The sequence below is a fragment of the Drosophila subobscura genome, chromosome A, assembly GCF_008121235.1.
Source record: "Drosophila subobscura isolate 14011-0131.10 chromosome A, UCBerk_Dsub_1.0, whole genome shotgun sequence".
NCBI lineage: Eukaryota > Metazoa > Arthropoda > Insecta > Diptera > Drosophilidae > Drosophila > Drosophila subobscura.
The window spans coordinates 15,946,603-15,967,279 of NC_048530.1; the positions used below are offsets into that span (position 1 = coordinate 15,946,603).

The window sequence follows — 20,677 nt, forward strand, 5'->3', positions numbered from 1 at the left end:
TTAGAGATGGTTTTCAAGCACAGTCAATGTCTATGAGGGCTGCCCCTTGCAGTCCCTTGGCCTTGTGAATTTTGTACGCCTTGCGGCGTGGATGTAGAACGAATCTCGTGAGGGTCATCAAACTGCGGTTGTTGTGCCCAAAGATGGGGATGCTGTGCGGGATGGGGTAGTGCGTTCGATAGAGACATCTTTGGCGAGCAAAAAGTCTGAGAATTTGTCTCGTGTGAGCTTAAAACTTTTCTTAATTGGTTTTCAGCTCACTTGAGAATACTTTCTGTAAGCATTTTCCATGTCATTTGGTGGGCCTTCGCTGCTGAAGAGGCAACCTACTTATAGAGAGAACAGAAACAGGTGCAAATGTCTCTGACTGTACCATTTTAGCTGCAGTTACGAACAGTCTTTCTAGGAATGTCGGGCAGAATTGTACAGCTGAAGTCTCTCAATGGGAATGTCCTTGAACTTGAAGTCCTCGTAAACAAACAAAAATGACGCAGTAAATAACGTACATAACAAGTTGCGAAATTTGAGTTTACATATTTAATCGGATAATTGGAGAAAGTGCATGGGGATTACGTGGACCATGGGAACCACACCGCTGGCAAGCAAAACAAACGCAATGCCAAGGCAATCTTGTGCTCCTCGCACTTTTCGATGGGGTAAACCCATGGGGAGCAAGGGAGAAGCGACAAACGCTGGTTGCATAGGTTCAAGACTTATTAATTTATGGTTGACTTCTGCATTTTGTTTATACGCTTTCCATCTAGGTAACTGGATGACCCATTTGATTCCATATTTCCATATATTGTGTTTGGATCTTTCTCTCCCTTCTCATAGTCATCCTACTGGCTGAAGGTACGTTCTGTTCAAGACTCACCAATCTCGCAGATACGTTCATTCTTTATAATTTTGCAAATTCTGTTTTTTCGTGTCTTAAAAATCGTAGATGCCACAGAGTTTTGCACCCTTTCGGGGGGAGGGTAGGCTGCTCCTTATAGTCTCAGTATTAATCGTCAAACAAGAACAACAGACGGATGGACAGACAGGCTATCAGCGTTGATGCTGATCTCCTCGAGCAACGCGTTTAGAAATCCATAATGGCTCGTGATATATCAAGAATTTATAATTCTTTTATTGCCTCAAATTTAATTTCAAAATTCTATTTTAGCCCAAACAAAGTGTAAAAAAAAAACAGTTATTTGAATAAAATATCAAAATTGGCATAAATTTGTGTTTTTGTTGCTTTAAAACTGACGATCTCGAAATTTTTCTGCTAATTAAAAAAAAAAATGAACTCCATTTTATTTGTATTATTTATTTTGTAATAAACTAAAATTTTTAAATTTATTTATATAAATTATAAATTTATTTTTAAACGTGTTTTAGTTTGTTTTTTATTTTTTAAGTAATTTAAATTAATTGTTTTTATATTTATTTGTTTTATTTTAAAATTGTTCTCACTTTGTTTTGCAATAGTCTAACAGACAGTCAACTTGTGCGCTTGTCTTTGGAAAACAGTGATAAATGAATTAAAACAATAATCATTTGCTCATAAGGTTTGATTCAGTTGCTGGCCAATGCTTCCCAAACCGCGTTGCTTTACATAAAAACTCTCAAACTGCTCTCTCCCTATTGAACTTGAAAAAAATTAACACTTCACCACGAGAAGTAGTGGCAATAGCAGTAGTTTACAGGCAAAAGAAAAGCAATTCAAAGCCAGGAAATACATTTTCGATTGAACAAATTGACAATTTGAGTGAATCGTGAACTTTGCCAGCGGGCGGGGAGTGCTCCAAAACTGCTTTGCCGATGGTACACTAACACACACACACACATGCATACACATTGACTTTGAGCAGGTTTGGCTGCGCCGCTGCTTCGTGTGCTTTGGCTGCCTTCGGCTGATCGCTGTCGTCAGTTGAGCCGGAGCTTGCTCTCTCTGGGACAACGGTCGGCCGTCATAGTGCGCAAGGTTTTTGCGTGAAAGGTGAGGCAGTACCACAAATCGCTCACTTAACAGGTCGCCAAATGTTTTTTGATACAAGTGCACGCGCGTGACACACACACACAAACGCAGCTCGCTGAGCGGGAGAGCAAGCCTGGGTCATGGCCGCATCATGGGAAAAGGGTTACGGCCACTGAGAGGCGCACTCTCCCACAGCGTCACCGCCAGCCAGCGTCTTGGGTTTTGGTCTTAGCCTACGCGGCAAACTTGTATTCAATTCGTTCGCACTATCGACGACGCAGCAGAGCAGCGGACACCAGCAGCGTAGCGCGCAGCGGGAACGGAACGGAGCGAAACGAAACGGCAGCAACCGAACGGGGTTCAATAGTGAAAATAGATTCCGTAGTTTAGGCACAGACAGAGGCGCAGGGCAGGTGCGCTGCTTTGGCTGATAAGATAACCAACTGATGTCCAGAAAAGCAAACACTGCCTGAAGCATTGATTCAATCTATTTTCATTTTCGTTTTCGTTTTGTCAATTTCCATTTCATTTGCCGTGCAGACGCAGAACCGCAAGCAGCAAGAGACCAAGCAGCAGCACCACCACCATGAACTCATCATCGGCACGCATTCAATTCAAGGCGCTGAAGGGATTTCCGGGCAGTGCCGCCGATAAGATCGAAACTCGAGCGTTTCTCGACGCCGCCCTAGAGATAGTGACAGTTATAGGTGATACCAGCGTAACAGACACACAAAACAAACCAGATACAAATTATTTGTAAGCAATTATTTACAATCTTAATTTGTTCTTCTCTTCTCTTTTTTTTTGGGTGGCAGAGAGCTTTGGCAAGTTATTTACGCCCGTGATTAACGACATGAATGGAAATATAAATGTAAGTGTAACTCCCTCCCCCTCCGCCTCCCACCAACTTCAACTTCAACGGCAACGTTTGTGTTTCTTTTGTGTTAGAAACTAAGCAAAGTTTATGGCGAGAATGTGCTGAAACATCATTATCTGGAGGATATGATCGTACTCAATGTGAAGGCCGAGAACGTGGCGCCCAATGCACTGCTCTGGCTGAAGCGCGGCCTGCTGTTGATCTGCATTTTCTTTGAGAACATTTACAACGATGCCCAGCGGCAGGAGCCGCTCAAGCAGCATCTGCAGAATGCCTACGAGCGCACACTGAAGCCCTATCATGGCTTCATAGTGCAGAGCACGATTAAGGTGAGTCAGGGGCGGAGGATAACACAAAATGGCACAGCTAATGGTTGATCTTTGCAGATCATTTACGCCTGGGTGCCCACACGCAGTCAGCTGATTGGACAGGGTGAGGATCAGGAGGAGAATCTTGTGGTTTTGGCCGATTACTTGCCCACCATGCGGGCACAAATGGACAAGATCGATGCCCTGCTCAAGGCACACAATCTAGACGAGGTTCCGCGCTAAATGGATGGCTTCAAGGGCACATCAGTCAACAGTCAATAGTCAATAGTTGCATCCTAGCTTGTAGCTTACTTTTATTTTATTTCGTATTGGAGGGAGGCCTCAATAAACCTCAGAAGCTTAGGCCACGCGCGGCATCCTCCGCTGCTTCTCCTTTCTGCGATGCTCCCTGAAATCCGCCAGCTGTCGATTCGTCTCCACCATCTCGAGCCGAATGTTGTGGCACAGAATTGCAATTACCTCGAGGCCAATCAGCACCAGCACCGCATAGGACATGTAGTGCGGCCAGAGGTAGAGGCTGTCCACTGGCAGAGACAGGCGCAGGTAGACCATGGACGGAAACAGCACACACGGCGTCACTGTCAACAGCAGCCACATGGAGGCATGCTCTGGTCGCAGATTCACCACAAAGGCACCATACAAACGCACCGCCTCCGAGCCCATGGCCAGCACATAGGCGACCAGCATGGCCGCCGTATCCAAGCTCCACAGCTCGTCCATCTGCAAAGGGAGTTTTCGTTGAGTTGTGCTGAAGTCTACTCGCCCCGGACTTACCTGTATGAAAATGTGTAATAAATAGTTGAGGCCCCACAATGCGGACACATAAACATTCGCCTCCAGCAGCATTTGAAGCACCAGACAGGACTGCAGTTCAACGGCTTGAAACATTTTAGCGGACAGCAAAACAACTGCAGAGGTTCGGCAGGAACGCAACTTGCTTTGAGCTTCGCTTTTCAGACTGCGTGACAGCTGGCCTACTGTTTTTTTTTTGGAGCTCCTCCGTCCGAGTGACGAGTAGAACGTTATTTTCATGAATTTCCATTTGTTGTCGCTTGCCAGAGTTGCCAGGGCTACCAGGGGTGACTGGCCAGAAGCCGCCTGCTGCAGCACGCGGCTGAGTCATCGATTAAAGTGTGGCTTAAAGGGGGGAAGACAGCGACAACTTTCACGCACAAAAAACCACTCGAACAACAAGCAAATAGAAGCCCAATTGACTCCACCAAAGCCACGCTTACACCACGTCCAATATCGTAACATTTCATGGCCACAAACTGATCTCAGAATTGCATCTAAAAATCGAAATCTCTAAACGAATTTTTGTACACAAGTCCCCCAAAAAGTAGTTTGTAAGCCAACAAGGCCACATGATGGGCTATAAAGATGTCTTTTAGGCTATAAGAAGTCATTGCTGTCGTTTGTAATTGGAAAATAAATTGTATGTTCCTAGCCAAACAGTGCCCCAAAGGGAGCTGGCAACAGTTGTAGAGTTGGGAAGAGCGTTTCAGTTTTGTTTACAGAGATTCGATGCGTTGATGAAGGATAATGCTGCTACCATTAGTGCGGCACACTCGTATTGATGGCCGACTCCAGTGCGGTGACTGCAAAATAACGAAAGAAACATTCAATAAAAACCAAGCAATAATCCCCTGCGTTCCCTCACTGCACTTACGATAGCTATGATCATGCTTGTAGACCAAATTATTGAGTATTTCGGCCAGCGTTTGATGGCAGCGTATGTAAGTCATTTCAATTTCCACAACCTGATTGAGCGCCAGGTACTGCAGACACTTGGCATTGCCCTCGTCATCGCCATCGCCATCGCCATCGCTGGACACATCGAGCGCGAGAGGATGCGCATCGGCCAGGTAGCTGGAGCAGCTGGTCCATTCCATGTCCAGCACAAATACCAAATGGAAGAGCTGCTCGAGGGCAATGCGAAAGGCGGCAGCCTCATCGTTCAGCAGACAGTGGCTGGACAACTGGCGCATGTATTGCTCATGCAGCGTGCTCAGCTCACGGATGTTGCGGCACTTGTCGATTTGCGGCTCAAACTGTTGGCTCACCACCTGCATAATGTGCGTGTGCAGACTGTTGTTCAGATACATTAGCCAGAAGCGTAGAATCTCCAGGCGGCGCACGGTGAGGCCGAGCAGATCCAACGGCGCGTATATGTCGCGTCGTGGACGTCGAATGAAAACCATATTCTCCAGCTTCCAGGCGGCCCACTTGACCTTGAGCATCAAGCGCCACACGGAGTTGTAGGTCTGCAAATTCGCTGGCGTCACAATCCGCTGCACATGCTCGAACAAATCAAACTCCAGCTCGATGGCCTCCACAGCCTCGTACACCTTGGAGGAGCTGGCTTGCATCTGGGAAATAATGCGAACTATGGCGCGTCCCGCCATATCCCCATACTGTGGCAACAGCAGATCGTACAGCTCCATGTTAAGCAGCGGCACTTGGGCCCAGCTCGCACCCGCCTCGATTTCGCGAAAGAGTTTCGTGTAGTAGGGACGCAGCAGATGGTCGGCCTCGAGCAGGAGAACGTGCCGCAGGAAGCGCACACTCTCGCCCAGCTCAAGCTCCACTTTGATGGCTTGGACGGCAAACTGATTGGCCAGCGACTGGCGACGCAGCAGAATCTCCTTGAGCGCCTCCGAGAGCACATCCTTTAGCTGCAGTTGCGTGATGCGCTCGAGTCGCTGCAGCACTTCGACCGCCCCAGCCGGCGGCGGACGTCGTTGTGGCTGGCGCTGCCTCTCCCGCTCCTGCTGCTTCTTCCGCACCGACTGGGTGAGCAGTGACAGGAGATCTGTATTCTTGATGTCCTCCACGCTGCTTAGAAGCTGCTCCTCAAAGGCCAACTGCTCCGAGGGCTCCTGCCCCGTGTGACTGTTCGCCAGCTGTGTGTCCCCTGCTGTCTCTCCGTACACGCGCAGCTGAACAAAGAGCTGAGCGTGCAGCTCGTCGTAGAAGCGCGAACGTATCTCATTGGTGGTGGCCAGCATGTCGCCGAGCAGATTGACGCTTGCCAGCAGATCCTGCGTCTCACTGGACGTCAGTGAATGCTCGAGGAGCAGCTGGTAGAAGGGACATCCCTGCAGTTTCTTGAATATCTGACGATTCTCAGCGCTTTCCTGCTCGCCCAGCTGCCGCTGACGTATGAGCACTCTGCCGTCCCACGACTCGTCGCTGGCAGCATCCTCACCCTGGGGCATCCAACGCTCCACGATGAACTGGGACTGGCGATCCTCGAGCTTTGCGCGACGCCACCAGCCGTCGAAGATGTTGCAGTAGGTATTCAGCGAAACCAGCAGCAGGGCAATGGCCAGCTTCTGGTGCGGCTTGTGCATGCGCGTCTGCTGGTAAAGCTGCGACAGCAGATAGGCGCACCTTAGATGCGGCGGCCCCGATGGGAGGACAGCCGTGCTGGACAAGTAGCGCAGCAGCTGGAGCATGCGAAAGTGTTTGTGCATGTGGCGGATAAATTGAATGAGCGACACGTGCTCCTCGTTGAGCACACGCTCCTCGTAGGCAAGCAGCGACCGCTTGATGGGTTGCAACAGATCGCGCAGGCCATTGGCAAAGCATTCCAGAGTGCCGATTATGTGCTGCCCGTTGTGGCGCAGTGTCAGCTTGTCTATGGTCTGACGCAGTTGCCACATGTCCGCCAGGGCAGGCAACAGTTCCGATTCCAGCGCGGCTTTTAGGCCATCCTGCAAGCCAAGAGATAGAAAGAGATAGCTAGCTGTTTGAGCAGAGGCATGTGCCGTTATCCGCTTACCGCTGTCACACTGCAAATGCTCACATTTGGGCGCACACGAATGACGCATCGCTGCTTGTCCACCTCAAAGAAGCAACAGCTAACGGGACTAATGAACATGAAGATAATCTCACGCAGCAAGCAGCGCTCAGTGGTAGTGTTGGGCAGCGGATGCTGCACAAGGCCCAGCGACTGCTTGTTGAGAAATTGCACATGGCTGATGGCAAAATTGGACAGTGGATCGCTGTCGGGTGGCTTGGTGTGGATGTGTATGTCCTGTCGCCACCAATGTGAGTGGATCTGCTGGGGCAGCAGCTTCTCGTCGCGCACGCACGGCGTGTGTTGGGTATAGAGCTTGGGCGGCTCAAGCGGCGGCAGCGGTATAAAATTGCTGCGCCTTATCTCCTCCAGTGGAGCCACGAGGGCGAGATTGACGGGCGCATTTATGTGAAAGGATTGGCCGGATGTGCCTGACCTTGCAGACTCTGGCACGTAGGTTTGCTCCACGCGCAGCTTGACGTTTTCCATGGCGTCTTCGTAGACACGGGCCATGTCCTTTGGCTTTAGCGTGGTCTTCGACTCCTCTGGACAGTCCACAGAGCCACTAGTCTCATGCACATCGCTCTCCTCGGATTGTTCCTGCAGGGCAAGAGCTCCTTTAAGTGGATTTAATATGGCATACGGCTGCAGCCTCCACTTACCTCCTGCGAGTCCGAGCTGTCCGCAGGCGTTTGCCACTCCAGAAAATCCTCGCTGAGCAGCTTCAGCCAGTCGGTGTCCGCCTCGAGGCTGTTGGACGCAACGTCCTTTGAGTTGGAGGCGTTATCGCATGCTTTGACGGCAGCCAGTGCTGAGAGGCGGCACTGATCCATCTGTTGGCGATTCCGACGCACATTTTGTATAGGCGCGTTGGTCATGCTGAGCATAAAATCAAGCACAGACCACTGCACGTCTGTCTGAGGGTGATCCTGCCAGACGGGATCTTCGACCAGTTGCGTGCTCAGCTCCTTGATGGCTTCGCCAAAGGGTGCCATATTTTCCTCCTGGAAACGTTTCACCAAATCGTCGCGCGCCTGCGTCACCTCGTGACTTGTCGTGCTCATGTAGCTGGAGTGGCGTATATGCTTCCTGGCAATCTGCTCCATCTTCCGCTGCTGCTTTGCAGTGATCTGACCACAGGGGAAGAAGAGAATTTTGATATTGTTATTGGCAGCCGACATGGACGCTTCAGACTTACATTGGGCCCAGCCACGCTCTTGATTAGTTTCTGCAAATGTTCGGAAATGAGTGCATTGCGCGTATCCGCCGACATGTTTGCAGTTGGCTTCTTGTCGCACATTTTGTATGCGAACAACGAACAAATATAAACAAATTGGCGCGGCGCCTGCACTTTGGTGGATAACCAGCTGTTTCCTTTTTTCACCACTCAAACCGTTATAGATTGCAGTGTGTACACTCGTTCATTGATATTAATAAATATAATACTTAATTGCTTGTATGTTACTTATTAATGTATAATTAATTGCTTATTATCAGTTGGCCACTTTTGTTTGTTTTCCATAAACAATTATTTCGCTCGCTCTGTTTGAAAACAGCTGGCTGCAGAGGGACTGCAACTATCGATAGCATTTGTAACGATAATTGCAAAAGTCATGCAAGCAACTAAGTGTGTTTTCTTATTTTTAATAGAATTCTAGTGCAGCAATTAAGAATAATTAAAATCTCTCATATTGAATGCACATGCTTCACTTCACTCAATGTGAAATATACATTTATTTGTATTTACTCAACAATCGATAGATAGGCATTGCGGTATCGTATCAGTGTGACCATACAGACACAGAACTCTGAAACTTTGAATTCTCGAGAAGATTATGTCCACAGAAGAAGCCGTCGTGTATCCCACTTATGTGATACTTGGCTCTGGTGGCCACACGGCCGAGATGTGCAGGATCACCAAGGCCCTGCTCCAGCAGCAGCGGGCAAAAGACAGCGACAAGTACCAGCCAATTCGCTTTGTCGCTGCCAACAATGATGAGACCTCGGATCGTCAACTGCTCGCCGTTCTGGGTGACTCCGGCACTGATAGCCTCCTACGTGTGCCACGGAGTCGCAACGTAGGCCAAAGCTGGCTAAGCAGCGTCTTCACCATCATCTACGCGCTGCTCTGGAGCTGCTGGCTCATCTGGCGCGACCGGCCGCAGCTGGTGCTCTGCAATGGTCCCGGCACCTGTGTGCCCTACTGCTATGCTGCCTACATGTGGCGTCTGCTCGGCCGCCTGCCCGCCCACAGTCGCATTGTGTTCGTGGAGAGCTTCTGCCGCGTGGAGACGCTCTCGCTAAGCGGTCGTCTGCTGCTGCCGCTGGTGGACATGTTCGTGGTGCATTGGCCCGCACTGACCAAACGCTACGAGGATCGCCCCAATCTCCGCTACTTCGGAAGACTCTTTTAGCTTGTGGTTTCTTCTTCTGGCTTGTGTGGCTTGTTGCTTTAATTGAGGTACGTCGGAACATAACAAAAATGCTTCTGGGGATGAATAAAACAGAAATGATCGAAAAGCGCTTAACATTCAACGTGTGTGTGCGTGTGTGTGTGTGTGTGTGTGTGTGTGTGTGTGTGTGTGTGTGTGTGTGTGTGTGTGTGTGTGTGTGTGTGGGTTGATTAATGATTAATTGTTTATGTTTTATAATAATAGGATAACAATTAGTTATAGCTTGCCCTCGCAGAGGCTGCGATGTGCATCCAGCTGATGGCCAAGCAACTCCCGGCCGCACTTGGGGCACGAAATTGTTTTCTTGAACAGACTGCGCTGCCGCAGCTGGCGCGGCGTTGGCTCCTCCTCGCTGCTTAGATTGAGCGGCGCTATCTCCGCCTCGGTGTAGCCAGCGTCGCGCAGCACTTGCTTCGAGGAGCCACGGCTGCGGGCTGCTCTGGAATTGCCTGAAGTTACTGTCGCGGTGGGAGCTGCTGCCGATGGTCGCGCCTTTGACTTGGGCTTGAAGGATGGCGGCTCCACTTTGTTGGTAATGAAGCAGCCCTCGAAATGATTCGATAGCTGCGAGCGTTTGATGCTGTTGAAGCAAATGGGACAGGTGACAATGTCGTTGTTTAAGTTGTTCTCGGAACGCGAGCCAGTCGCCACGACATCGTTCTGCAGCTGAAACTCCGCCAGCAGCGTGTCCGTTCCGAACAAATCATCGATGACGGATTGATCGGCCAGCTCGGTGGCTGCTATGAGGCTGCTATCCAGATCCTCCTGCTGCCCATCATCGTACTCATCGTCGATCATTATAATGTCATCGTCACCAAAGTCCTTGGACTCATCGAACATGACCTCCTGCTTGATCTTGCGTGTGAGCTCCTGGCTGCTTGTGACGTTGCCGCTGCCGCTGCCATAGCCACTCTTCGGCCGTACGCTGCCTCTGCCTCTGTCGCCGTCACTCTCCTCATCGCTGCTCAGAAGCAGAACTGTGGGCGTCATATTCTGCGCCACCATCACATCATCATCGTAGGACTCCCAGGCTATCATGGGGCTGTCTTCGTCGGGGCTGTGGGAGCGCTTACGAGTGCTCTGCTTGGGCTCCTCCTTGGCTGCTGCTGGCACATTCCCGAAACGCTTCTGGCGAATGTTGCGCACAAAATCGGCATCGTGGGCCGAGCCTGCGGCAGCTGTGGCACCCTTCGAGCTGGTCAAAGTGTAGCCCTGACCGCCTAAGAAGTGCTCCTTGACCCCTGCGCCAGGGTTCTCCTGCTCATCCGCGCTCTTGTCGAGATCCGAGATGCTCCTGATCTTCGATTTGGGCATGCCAAATGGATTGTTACTCTGTCCCGGGTATGAGGTGGGCGGCACGCCGCTCACCAAATTATCCAGCAATCCACTGGCAACACTCGGCACTGTGGCCTGCTTTTTGGCTGGCGGATTGCCGATAAAGTTGCGTATGTCCCCGCTGCCGGACGTCTCCTTCTTGACCGTGGCCTTGGGCACTGGCTTCTCCGCCTTGGCCTTCTGCTGTGGCTTGCGTTTCTCTGGCTCGCTGACCTTTTGAAAGGATCCACTGCAGTCGCGCGTATGCTTCTCCCACCACTGATCGTTTGGGCCGGGAGCACGGTTCGCGGTGCGCCTCACATAGCCATGGAACGGCGGACGATTCTGGCAGATGCCCGTGCAGCGCCACACGTGTGTCTTGTACCGCGCGACCTCATCGTGGAAGTTGTGGTAGACGCTGATGTTGGTGCCCGCCACCTGGTTGATGGTGTTCATAATCCGCTTGAAGTTCGGACCATGTCCGCCGTTTCCCTCGCGTATGTTCAGCATGTAGCAGTAGGCATGGATCATTTCGTGCTGCAAAGAGAACAACATGCCAGAGGGTGAGGGCTAAGGCGCTGCTCAGGCTTTCCAGCGGGACTCACCAGCAGCGTTTCAACTAGATCCTTGCGTGGACGCAGCTTGAGCAGCGGCTCGCTCAGCCGTATGGTAATTTCCTTTGTGTATCGATTGCTGCGGAGATAGCAGATGCCGGCGCACGAGAACATGCGCTTGCTCCACTCCAAGACGACGCTGCCCAGTCGGTCCTGGAAAAACTTCTCGTTGAAGCGCACAAACATGGAGAAGATGTTGGGCGTGGGGTCGAGCACTTCCCACTCGGCGTGCACCAAATTGCTCGTCTGATTCAGGTAATCCTTGCCCATACTATCAGAGCGAGTCATGCGGTGCAGCGGCGAGCTCTTGGCCAACGCATTCTAAGGTTGTTTCAATTAAAAACAAATCGCTTCAATAGCTGCAGCCCTTACCGCCTGTTTGGTTGGATAAACAAATTGGAGGCTGTCGTCCAGGTCGGTGGGCTCATCGGGACGCTGCTTCTGTTCCTCTTCCTGCAGACGGAGAGCAAATAGATAGTCGGCTTCCTCATCTGCTGTCTTTTTGGCTTGCTGCGTTGTAAGTTGTAGTTGAATATTCAGCAATTTTCTCATACATTTTCACTTTGCGCTGAAACTTACCAGCTGACTCTGCTTTTCCACGGCCTCTTCTCCGTTCAGTCTACGGCTTAGACGTTGGGCGAACAGAAAGTCGCTGTCTTCGGACATCGTTAACACAAATGCAGCAGTGCTGCTGCTCAATATTTCTTTCAATCTTACGCAGTTCTTCAAAAAATGTTTTTTGGCCGCGAATTGGCGCTTTACCTCGGCGGTGTGCCCGTTTCGGGAAAGAAAGAAAACGTATAGTCGCAGTGCGCTTGGTATGTACTAAAAATACCGCAAAAAAAAGACGAAAACCAAGAAAATGAGTTTCCCAATTTTTACTTTCCAGTGACTTTGAATATGTGATCAATTTGGTGCACGAAATTAATTTACACAAGGCCTACTTATGGCTTACCACTTAAATTCACGAGGACTGGGCCAAAACTAAGTGGGACTGCACAGCACTGTCCCTAAAGGTTTTTTACCGTTATGAAAGATGGCGTTGCGACGAAAGAGCGCACGCGTGCGAGGGAGACAACGAAATAGACTTGTCAAAAAGGAAAGAGACGATTTGGCGAACGACAAAGTAGCTCATCAGCATCAAACGCTCGCAATTGTCGAATCATTTCTAAGGCTGTTTTATTACTAGCAAAGTGGAGACGCCCTCGGCTCCAAAGTAGTTAGAACGCTACTTTGGAAGACTCTTTTAGCTTGTTGTTTCTCTTCTGGCTTGTGTTGCTTGTAGATTTATGTTAAGTAGGTCGTGTGTTTGTGTGTGTGTGGGTTGGGTGATGTTGTGGTTGATTAATGATTAATTATACATGCTTTATAACAATAGGATAACAATTAGTTTTAGCCTAGCGTTAGCGCTTGCTGACAGGTGCAGCCTCCTGCTGCTTATCATCGGAGTCATCTTCAATGATAATAACATCATCCTCGTCGCTGCTTAAAAGCGAAATTACTTCTTCATCGTAGGGTTCCCCGGCTATCATGGGGCTGCCTTCATCAGTGACATGGGAACGCTTACGAGTGCTCTGCTCGGGCTCCTCCTTGGCTGCCGCTGGCACATTCCCGAAACGCTTCTGGCGAATGTTGCGCACAAAATCGGCATCGTGGGCAGAGTCTGCGGCAGCTGTGGCACCCTTCGAGCTGGTCAAAGTGTAGCCCTGACCGCCGAAGAAGTTGTCCTCGACCCTTGCGCCAGTGTTCATCATCGTATCCCCCATCTGGTTGATTTCCGAGATTCTTCTGGCCCTTATCTTGGGCTTGGCAATTGGGTTGTTACTCTGACCCGGGGACGAGGTGGGCGGCAAGCCGCTCACCAAATTGTCTAGAAGTCCACCGGCAATACTCGACACTGTGGCCTGCTTTTTGGCTGGCTGCGAGTTTAAAATAAATATTCAACAATTTTCTAATACATTTTGACTTTGTGCCGAAACTTACCGGCTGTGTCTGCTCTTTTCCGTTCGGTGCGCTGCTTACACGTTTGGGGGACAAATTGTCGCTGTTTTCAGCCATCATGAACACTAAGCAGTGCTGCTGCTCAATATTTGTTTCAATTTTACGCAGTTTTTCAAAATCTGTTATGCCCGCGAATTGGCGATTTGCTGCGGCGGTGTGCCCGTTTCGCGGAAACCAAGGTGAAATCGCTGTCAAATACCGCAAGAAAACACGAAAACCAAGAAAATGAATTTCCAAATTGTTACTTTCCTGTGACTTTAAATAAGTGATAGGCGAATTTGGTATGTGAAACTAATTTACAAAAGGCCTACTTAGGCCTGATTTTCCTTATTAAATTTAAACTTACTACTTCATAGGGCTGGGATAATAATCGATAGCGCTATCGATACTATCGATGGTTGAAAATCTAGCCGACCATCGATTGTTTCGCTTCACTACAAAACAATTGGCGAACTTTTTGAAGAGCATGAAGGGTAAGTTAATTAAAAAATAATTATTTTAATGGCTTGCTTTTGTATAAGCACACATATACGTGCTGTTTTACGGAAAAGCGTGGGCGTGAGTATCTAGTCTATTAGATTCAAGTGACTGCCAGGAGCCACAACCCCCTTGGAAGTATGGAGCCGTTTTTGGAGTATTTAAAAACATTCTCCAAGGAGAAACAATTGGCCCTGTTTCTTACAAAAAATATATTGAAACATTTACTTAAGTTAATTAATCTTTTAAAATGGTTCTCTTTATTTTCTTTTTTTTCTTTATCTCTTGGGAGTGTATGGCTTCATTTTGGCTTTCTTTATGGAAGTTTAAAAATTGCGGGCTTTTCTCGATACTATCGGGCTTTCGATAGTTTCCACTATCGAATGTGGGCATCTATCGATGTTTTCCCAACCCGGACTGCACAGCACTGGCCCTTCAATATTTTTACCGGTAAAAAAGATGGCGTCGTGACGGAAGAGCGCACGCGTGCGAGAGAGACATCGAAATAGACTTGTCAAAAAGGAAGAGACGATTTGGCGAACGACAAAGTAGCTCACGCTTGCGTTTTAACTCGGGGAGGAATTCCACTCAAAAAACAACGCAATGCAAGGTAATATTTTATTCTTAACACCCCCACAGATAGCATCGACACGTATTTCATGCTATAAAGTGCGGGCAACATATTTGCGAAGTTCTTTTACGACTTGCCCACTGATTGAATCCTTTCCGACCTTTTCCTGTGTTATTTTTGTCAAATGCAGTTGCCAAACATTAAAGTCACTCAGGAGCACTGCTTGTCCTCTGTTTTTTTGTTAAAAATTATTGTGATTGCTGTATATGGAACAGATTAAGTTTCGGCTTGCCGACATGTGCCATTTTTGCAAGTGCACAAATACAAGTGTCTGTACGTGTGTGTGTGTGTGTGCTCAAAGCCCAAAGAAAAACCTGCTGAAAGTTCAAAGGAAGAAATCGAAAGCAAATGTATTTGGAATTGCTTGCCGTTTCCTTTCTCTGATCTTTTAGTCGGGAAAATCAACTAAATCTTACCAACTCCCGGCAAATCCTATTTCTCGTGTGTGTGTGTGTGCTGCCCACCTGCACGTTGTTTGCGTCTCTTCGTCTGCTGCTTGCCGGCTAGCGAAACGACAGCGCCGGCGCCCGCACGTGGCCCCGAGACGGATGCCGGCGTGCCAACAGAGCTTTCGGAGTGATGGAAGCACGTTTGATCCAGGATGCACAGACTACACCCAACTGCCAGCTGCTTGCAGCACACTGGCGGCACCGCAAAAGGCACCAAGGGCAGCCACGTGCAGCTCCATTTCAGCGTCATCCAAGTCCCTAAATGGCATAGAAGCATGCAACGTCGTGAATCCATTTGAGCAACCAACAACAAACAGCAGCCCCTGCATCGTGGAATGCCTGCGCCGACATTCGCTTTCCAAGCGCCAGGCGCCACGCCGCTGTATGTGACACACATACATACATGCACACATATGTATGTACATATGTACGTGTGCATGTAGAAGCGCGCCGCACACACACAGGAATTGTGGAATTGCGGCATCGGCTGACCATCAGTGGCATAAACAAAACTGTCTCCAAACTGATAAACAAAAGACGAAGCGGGTGCGGGAGCGCACCAAGCAAGCACCTTCCATTCATCTGAAACCCGGCAATTTCGCTGATTGCGCTGAATGGGCGGCAGAGTTTTTTTGTTGGTGGGAGTGAAATTTGATACATAAACAAATGCAAATCGAACAGGCTGGATGATTGTTACTGTTGTTGTTCTTGTGCTTTGCTCTACGTCAAATATTATCCATTGGATTGCAGTTAGTTTAGTGTGAAAAAGTTTGTGAACGCAGCCTTGGCCTTAGATAAAAGTGTGGCCCGAGAACGGGGAACGGTGAGCGGTGATCGGCGGGGCGCAGTGTTCGGCTCGCTGTTCGGCCTTTCCCTTTGCCTCTTTCGCGTCTCTTTGTTTTGTTGTTGCTGTGCTGCCGGCAAGCCGCGCTCAAATCTCCGTTACACAGCACTCCACAGACAAGGCGCAGACAGTGCGGAGAGCGGAGTGCGGGCGCTGCAAGGAGTCGTTAAACACGTGACCACTGGCAAGCCGTTGGACAGTGCAAAGTCAAGGCAAAGTAATTAATCGAAAACCTCTCTTCCGTTGCATATTTACAGATAATGACGCAGATTCGGCTATGGCTCGTCGTGTAACATCTACACACTTGCTGCCGCGGGATAACAACAATCGACCCATTGGCTTTCAGCGTGGCCAAAATGGCTACGGGTCGGGTGATGGAGCTGGGACCAGTACCGGGATCGGGGCCGGCACCGGGACCGGGACCGACAATGAGCAACGTTTTTGCAACGGGCAGCGCGCCAATCGCGCTCCGCCGCTGACTCTGAATAATTTCATTAACTTTGAGGAATTGGAGAAGCAAGCAGCCGCTTCCAAGAACAAACCCACAACCAAGTCCAAGCCAGAGGAAGCAACAAAGAGCGCTTGGCCCGACCAGTCTCCGGGCAATCCCATTGAGAGCCCCAACCACACAATCCACTCGCAGCCATTCAGCGGCATCCCGTTGCCGCTGAAATTTGGCCTGCTGATCGGTGACCATATATGGGGCGCTGTCAGCTCTGCAGCTGGAGAAGCACCGCAGGCGCAATGGCGCAATAATTTGATCTTTCAGGAAGAAGCCAGGAAGAACGAGCAGCCTGAGCATAAGCCGAAGCTAAAGCCCATTGGCTGGGAGATGCTACACGCACGTCGCATCAGGAAAGCCTTGGAAGCGCTGGAGACCCGAAACGCCACAGAGAATGGCGAAGCTATGATCCGGCAGCAGCAGCAGCAACAGCAACAGCAGCAGCAGCAGCAACAGCAACAGCAGCAGCAACAGCAGCAGCAGCAGCAGCTGGGCATGTATCAGCCACTGGGCCAGCCCAATGCCAATGGCCAGGTGCCCATTTATCAGGTGCAGCGAGAGGGCTCACAGCGTTATCCACAGGATCAAACTGCCACTGGCCAGTGGGGCTATCAGCAGGGTCCAGCCAACAATGGCGGCTACAGCATGAGCAATGGGGATCATCGCCAGCAGCAGTTCATGCAGCAGCAGCAGCAGTTCATGCAGCAGCAGCAGCAGCAGCAGCAGCTGCAGTACCCACCGCTGCCCGTTCTACTTGCCATTCCGGCAAAGCTTTTGGAGCTGCTGAAGCTGCTCGTGCAGAAGGAGTCAATGGTTTTGCAGCTGCAGCAGCGTGCCCTCTTCGAGCCGGTTGTCGGTGGTGATTACTGCAACTGGGATTGGCTGGAGAACACGCGACATTTCCAAATGATTAGCAAGCTGAACTACTTTCCGGTGAAGGTCTCGGAGGAGCTGCTGCTTGCCGCCTCGCTCTACGGGCTGTACGACGAGCATTTTTTCAATCTGCCCGAGGGCTGGTGCTACAGGGACACACTGGAGCCGCCATTGAATATGAGCATTGCCTATCATCCCATATACAACACGTTTCACGCCCAGCCGCCATGGCAGGACTGGCAGTGGCAGTGGCACTGGAACGGGCATCAATATCCACCACCGGTGGATCAGCAGCAACAGCAGCAGCAGCAGCAGATGGACCACTACGGGTGGCAGAACCAGCGCCATCAGCAGTGGTACTGCCAGAAGTTTTATTGGCAGCAAGAGCAGCAAAACTGGCTGAAGGAACAGGAGCGGCAGCAGCGCCAGTGTCAGTCGCAACTGGAGTATCAGCAGCGCCGCCGTCAACGGCGCTCGAGATGCCGTTCGAACCGCGCAAACCGCACAAATGCCATAATGTCATTCGATCAGTTTCCGCATGGCCGCAGCACACAGGAGGAAGCTGCCGCTCCCTCTGCCACTGCCGCCGTGGCCGACTGGAAGCCGCCAGCACGGGTAAGCTTTATGCAATTTATGCAAACTATTCACTTTGTCAATAAACATTTTCCCTTCTCAATACAGTACAAGACGCTGGCAGAGGCGCTCGCAGAAATGGAAGCAGAAGCTAACAGCAAAACGACATCGAAGGAGGAATTGCTGGATTTGGGCAAACAAAACTTTCCATCGCTGCCAAAGCCAGTGAACCATGGTTAGATGTGAACGACCAAATACAGTCATAAGTACAGGAAATCCAATTTGTTGTTTCTCAACTAGATGTAAACAACGAGATTCCTTATACAAATAAATTAAATAATATTTAAATTTTAAATATCTTCCGGCGGGTGGTTCGGGGTGGGCTAGTGCTAAAAAAGAGTTAGAGTTGTCGTTTGTGCACACTGTTTAGTAAACAGCAGACCAGAGTCGAGGAAAATGATTTTATATTCATTGTATTACAGTATCTTCTGAAAATGAAAGGGTATATTTCGGTATATTTCCGAGGGTCTGTTGGTATATTTGATCGATAACTCCGCGGTCACACTGCTCTCGCGATTCAATAAAAGTTTTTTTTTATACCAATTTCGGCGCTGAAGTGACTCCAGGACGCCAGAATAATGGAGGCACTGGTCAACTATAGCAGCGAAGATGACCAAGAAGAAGCTAGCTATCAAATACGGGTAAATATATGAAATAACAATTACTGGAAGCAGCTGAAAAAGTGCACTAAAATCGAACGCCAGGTCTCATATTGTGTACACATTTTGCCAGAGGCGTGCGTTGTGCATCCATTTGTCTGTGTGTGTGTGTGTGAAAAACCGATATCCGAAATGAACTAACAAAAAAACAAAAAAAAGGACAGAATCTAGTAGAACTTTCCTTATATTTCTTCCGTTCAGAAGAGTCCAACCCATCACCATTCAGACCCCCCCATCCACACTCACACCCAACAAAAACACAAAAAAAACCAAAACGTACTGTCCACCTCTCTACTTATGTAGTTGTATCCTAGTGCTTTAGTAAAATAATGCGAATTTGCTGTGTTTCTGAATAGTTGAAAAATTCCCCTAGGCACCACCACCACAGCCAACGAAATCGGCGGCTTTGGCAGTCAGCGCTGCAGCCGTTGCCTCTGCAAAAGCCGCTGCAGCCGCCGTAAAGCATCAGCATCAGCATCATAAGGCCAAAAAGAACAACAACGAAGGCGGCAGCGGCAACGGCAGCAACAGCAGCAGCCAGAAACAGCAGCAACGCCAACGTCACCGGCGGCGCTCAAGCAGCAGCAGCAGTAGTAGCAGCAGCAGCAGCAGCGGCAGCGGTAGTAGCAGCGGCAGTAGCAGTGGCAGCAGCAGCGGCAGTAGCAGCAGCACCAGCAGCGCTAGCAGCACCAGTAGCAGTAGCAGCGCCAGCGCCAGTGAAAAGTCCAAGAAACGGAAAAGCACACCACAACAGCCGCCGACAGTGGCGTCCACAATGGTCACCGGCGGGAAGCAACAACACAGGAGCGACACACGCACTCGCACACGCAGTCGCAGCCGCCAGTCGAACAACAGCAGCACCATTGATAAGGTAATGATGAATGTTCCATAAAACGAAATCTATGCTTTAGACAATTATTTCATTATACGAAATAAGCAAATAAGGAATGGATAGGCCAATGCTTGGAGTGCATTCGTTTCCATGTGCACATGTCCCCTCTGCCTCAATTGGCCTTCGATCTGAATGATCTGAGTCCCACACCCAGCTTCTGGCTGGGTCCTGAAGCGGGCAAGGCAAACTTCGGTAAACCGAAGGCTTTGACACAGTTTTCCGATACATTAAGCAGCGATTGCTTCCCTTGGCTTCCCCCTCTGTGCTCTACCCCTTCGTCCGTTCGTATTTGCTGCATTGTTCACACTGGACACTTTGGCATGTGGTCCTGGTGTCTGGCTGCGGGGGGCAGCGCTTAGTTCTACATAAGTTTACAGCTTTAAATGCCACTTAATTATTTAAATGACTAAAATCTACCATTTTATTATTATCATTATTGTTGTTATTGTGTTAACGAAAACCCCAAAACAAAGACACAAACAAAAACAAAACCAAAATGAGATTAATGAAACGAAAAATGAACTCAAAACTTGACCCCAGACGATTGATTGATTTCAAATCGATTGATCGATAGATTGCTATCGATGACGCGATGTCTCATATTAGTGAAATATTAAAGTGGTGTCCTGTTACCTGTCCTGTGGTCGGTTGCCCAGGCACACGAACAAACATACACCTCATATCCACCTCAACCAACACCACCCACAACCCACTGAACCGCATGTGGTGGCGGCAAAGAGCTTGAAATTGAGAGAAAATGATAGAGAGAAAGAAAGAGAGAGAGAGAGAGATCGAGCCGCACGAATGTGAGTATAACAAAAAAGCAAAATAGAAAAATTAATTCTCTTAGCCAGAGGTCAGAGAGTCGCCAGTCCAGACGCCAGGACGCACCGTCAGCTGATTCGATTCCCCCCCATAGCTCCTAGATTTATTGCCTTTGGATCGTTTATTTAATGTATGCAACATTTCCCTTGGTGGCTTGCCCATTCTTCTCGTTGCAGGAGCCAAAACAGCGCCAGCGCCAGGAGCGCCCAAAGCAGAAGGAGAAGGAGAAACTAAAGGAACAAGAAAAGGAGAAAGAGAAGGACAAGGAGAAGGAAAAGGAGCGCGATCGTGAACGCAACAGGGAGAAGGAGAAGCGCGACATCGAACGCAGTCGTGACAAGGAGCGTGACAGGGACAGGGATAACAGTAAGGTAAGTGCAAGGCTGCCACCCGACAGCAATGTTGCGTGTTGCCAGATGTGCTCATGATTTGTTTCCCTTTTACAGAGCGCCCAACGCCACCAACGTACCAAAGAGATTAAGCAGGGCCACAGGGAGAAGGACAAAGGCAAGGATAAGGATAAGGACAAGGATCGCGAG

The 20,677-nt window shown here is 49.5% G+C and overlaps 8 protein-coding genes across 9 annotated transcripts in view; 4 read left to right on the plus strand and 4 right to left on the minus strand.

Moving 5' to 3' along the window:
- LOC117903318 (thyroid receptor-interacting protein 11-like) overlaps nt 1–20,677 on the plus strand; it is a 53,634-nt gene that overhangs the window by 5,315 nt on the left and 27,642 nt on the right. For both annotated transcript variants that reach the window (XM_034815256.1, XM_034815257.1), the window contains one exon: nt 3,881–3,883. In XM_034815256.1, coding sequence (XP_034671147.1) covers nt 3,881–3,883 — 3 coding nt within the window. The remainder of the gene's footprint in view (nt 1–3,880; nt 3,884–20,677) is intronic.
- LOC117903322 (pleckstrin homology domain-containing family A member 8) lies at nt 2,512–3,511 on the plus strand. The gene is made up of 4 exons (XM_034815265.1): nt 2,512–2,670; nt 2,779–2,834; nt 2,912–3,169; nt 3,227–3,511. Exons 1-4 carry the CDS (start codon nt 2,550–2,552, stop codon nt 3,389–3,391), a joined length of 600 nt encoding a protein of 199 aa, XP_034671156.1. The 5' UTR covers nt 2,512–2,549; the 3' UTR covers nt 3,392–3,511.
- On the minus strand, nt 3,478–4,234 carry LOC117903321. Its single transcript, XM_034815263.1, has 2 exons — nt 3,944–4,234; nt 3,478–3,889 (listed from the first exon to the last, which is right to left on the minus strand). Exons 1-2 carry the CDS (start codon nt 4,199–4,201, stop codon nt 3,509–3,511), a joined length of 639 nt encoding a protein of 212 aa, XP_034671154.1. The 5' UTR covers nt 4,202–4,234; the 3' UTR covers nt 3,478–3,508.
- LOC117903319 lies at nt 4,628–8,327 on the minus strand. Its single transcript, XM_034815261.1, has 5 exons — nt 8,170–8,327; nt 7,634–8,101; nt 6,954–7,571; nt 4,839–6,885; nt 4,628–4,767 (listed from the first exon to the last, which is right to left on the minus strand). The coding sequence occupies exons 1-5, from the start codon at nt 8,269–8,271 to the stop codon at nt 4,724–4,726; spliced, it is 3,279 nt and encodes a 1,092-aa protein (XP_034671152.1). The 5' UTR covers nt 8,272–8,327; the 3' UTR covers nt 4,628–4,723.
- LOC117903324 (UDP-N-acetylglucosamine transferase subunit ALG14 homolog) lies at nt 8,770–9,487 on the plus strand. Its single transcript, XM_034815267.1, has one exon. It carries the CDS (start codon nt 8,807–8,809, stop codon nt 9,383–9,385), a length of 579 nt encoding a protein of 192 aa, XP_034671158.1. The 5' UTR covers nt 8,770–8,806; the 3' UTR covers nt 9,386–9,487.
- LOC117903320 (sprT-like domain-containing protein Spartan) lies at nt 9,387–12,143 on the minus strand. The gene is made up of 4 exons (XM_034815262.1): nt 11,932–12,143; nt 11,725–11,862; nt 11,344–11,673; nt 9,387–11,275 (listed from the first exon to the last, which is right to left on the minus strand). The coding sequence occupies exons 1-4, from the start codon at nt 12,016–12,018 to the stop codon at nt 9,641–9,643; spliced, it is 2,190 nt and encodes a 729-aa protein (XP_034671153.1). The 5' UTR covers nt 12,019–12,143; the 3' UTR covers nt 9,387–9,640.
- On the minus strand, nt 12,678–13,596 carry LOC117903323. The gene is made up of 2 exons (XM_034815266.1): nt 13,336–13,596; nt 12,678–13,271 (listed from the first exon to the last, which is right to left on the minus strand). The coding sequence occupies exons 1-2, from the start codon at nt 13,411–13,413 to the stop codon at nt 12,756–12,758; spliced, it is 594 nt and encodes a 197-aa protein (XP_034671157.1). The 5' UTR covers nt 13,414–13,596; the 3' UTR covers nt 12,678–12,755.
- LOC117903325 lies at nt 18,260–18,985 on the plus strand. Its single transcript, XM_034815268.1, has 2 exons — nt 18,260–18,403; nt 18,778–18,985. Exons 1-2 carry the CDS (start codon nt 18,341–18,343, stop codon nt 18,880–18,882), a joined length of 168 nt encoding a protein of 55 aa, XP_034671159.1. The 5' UTR covers nt 18,260–18,340; the 3' UTR covers nt 18,883–18,985.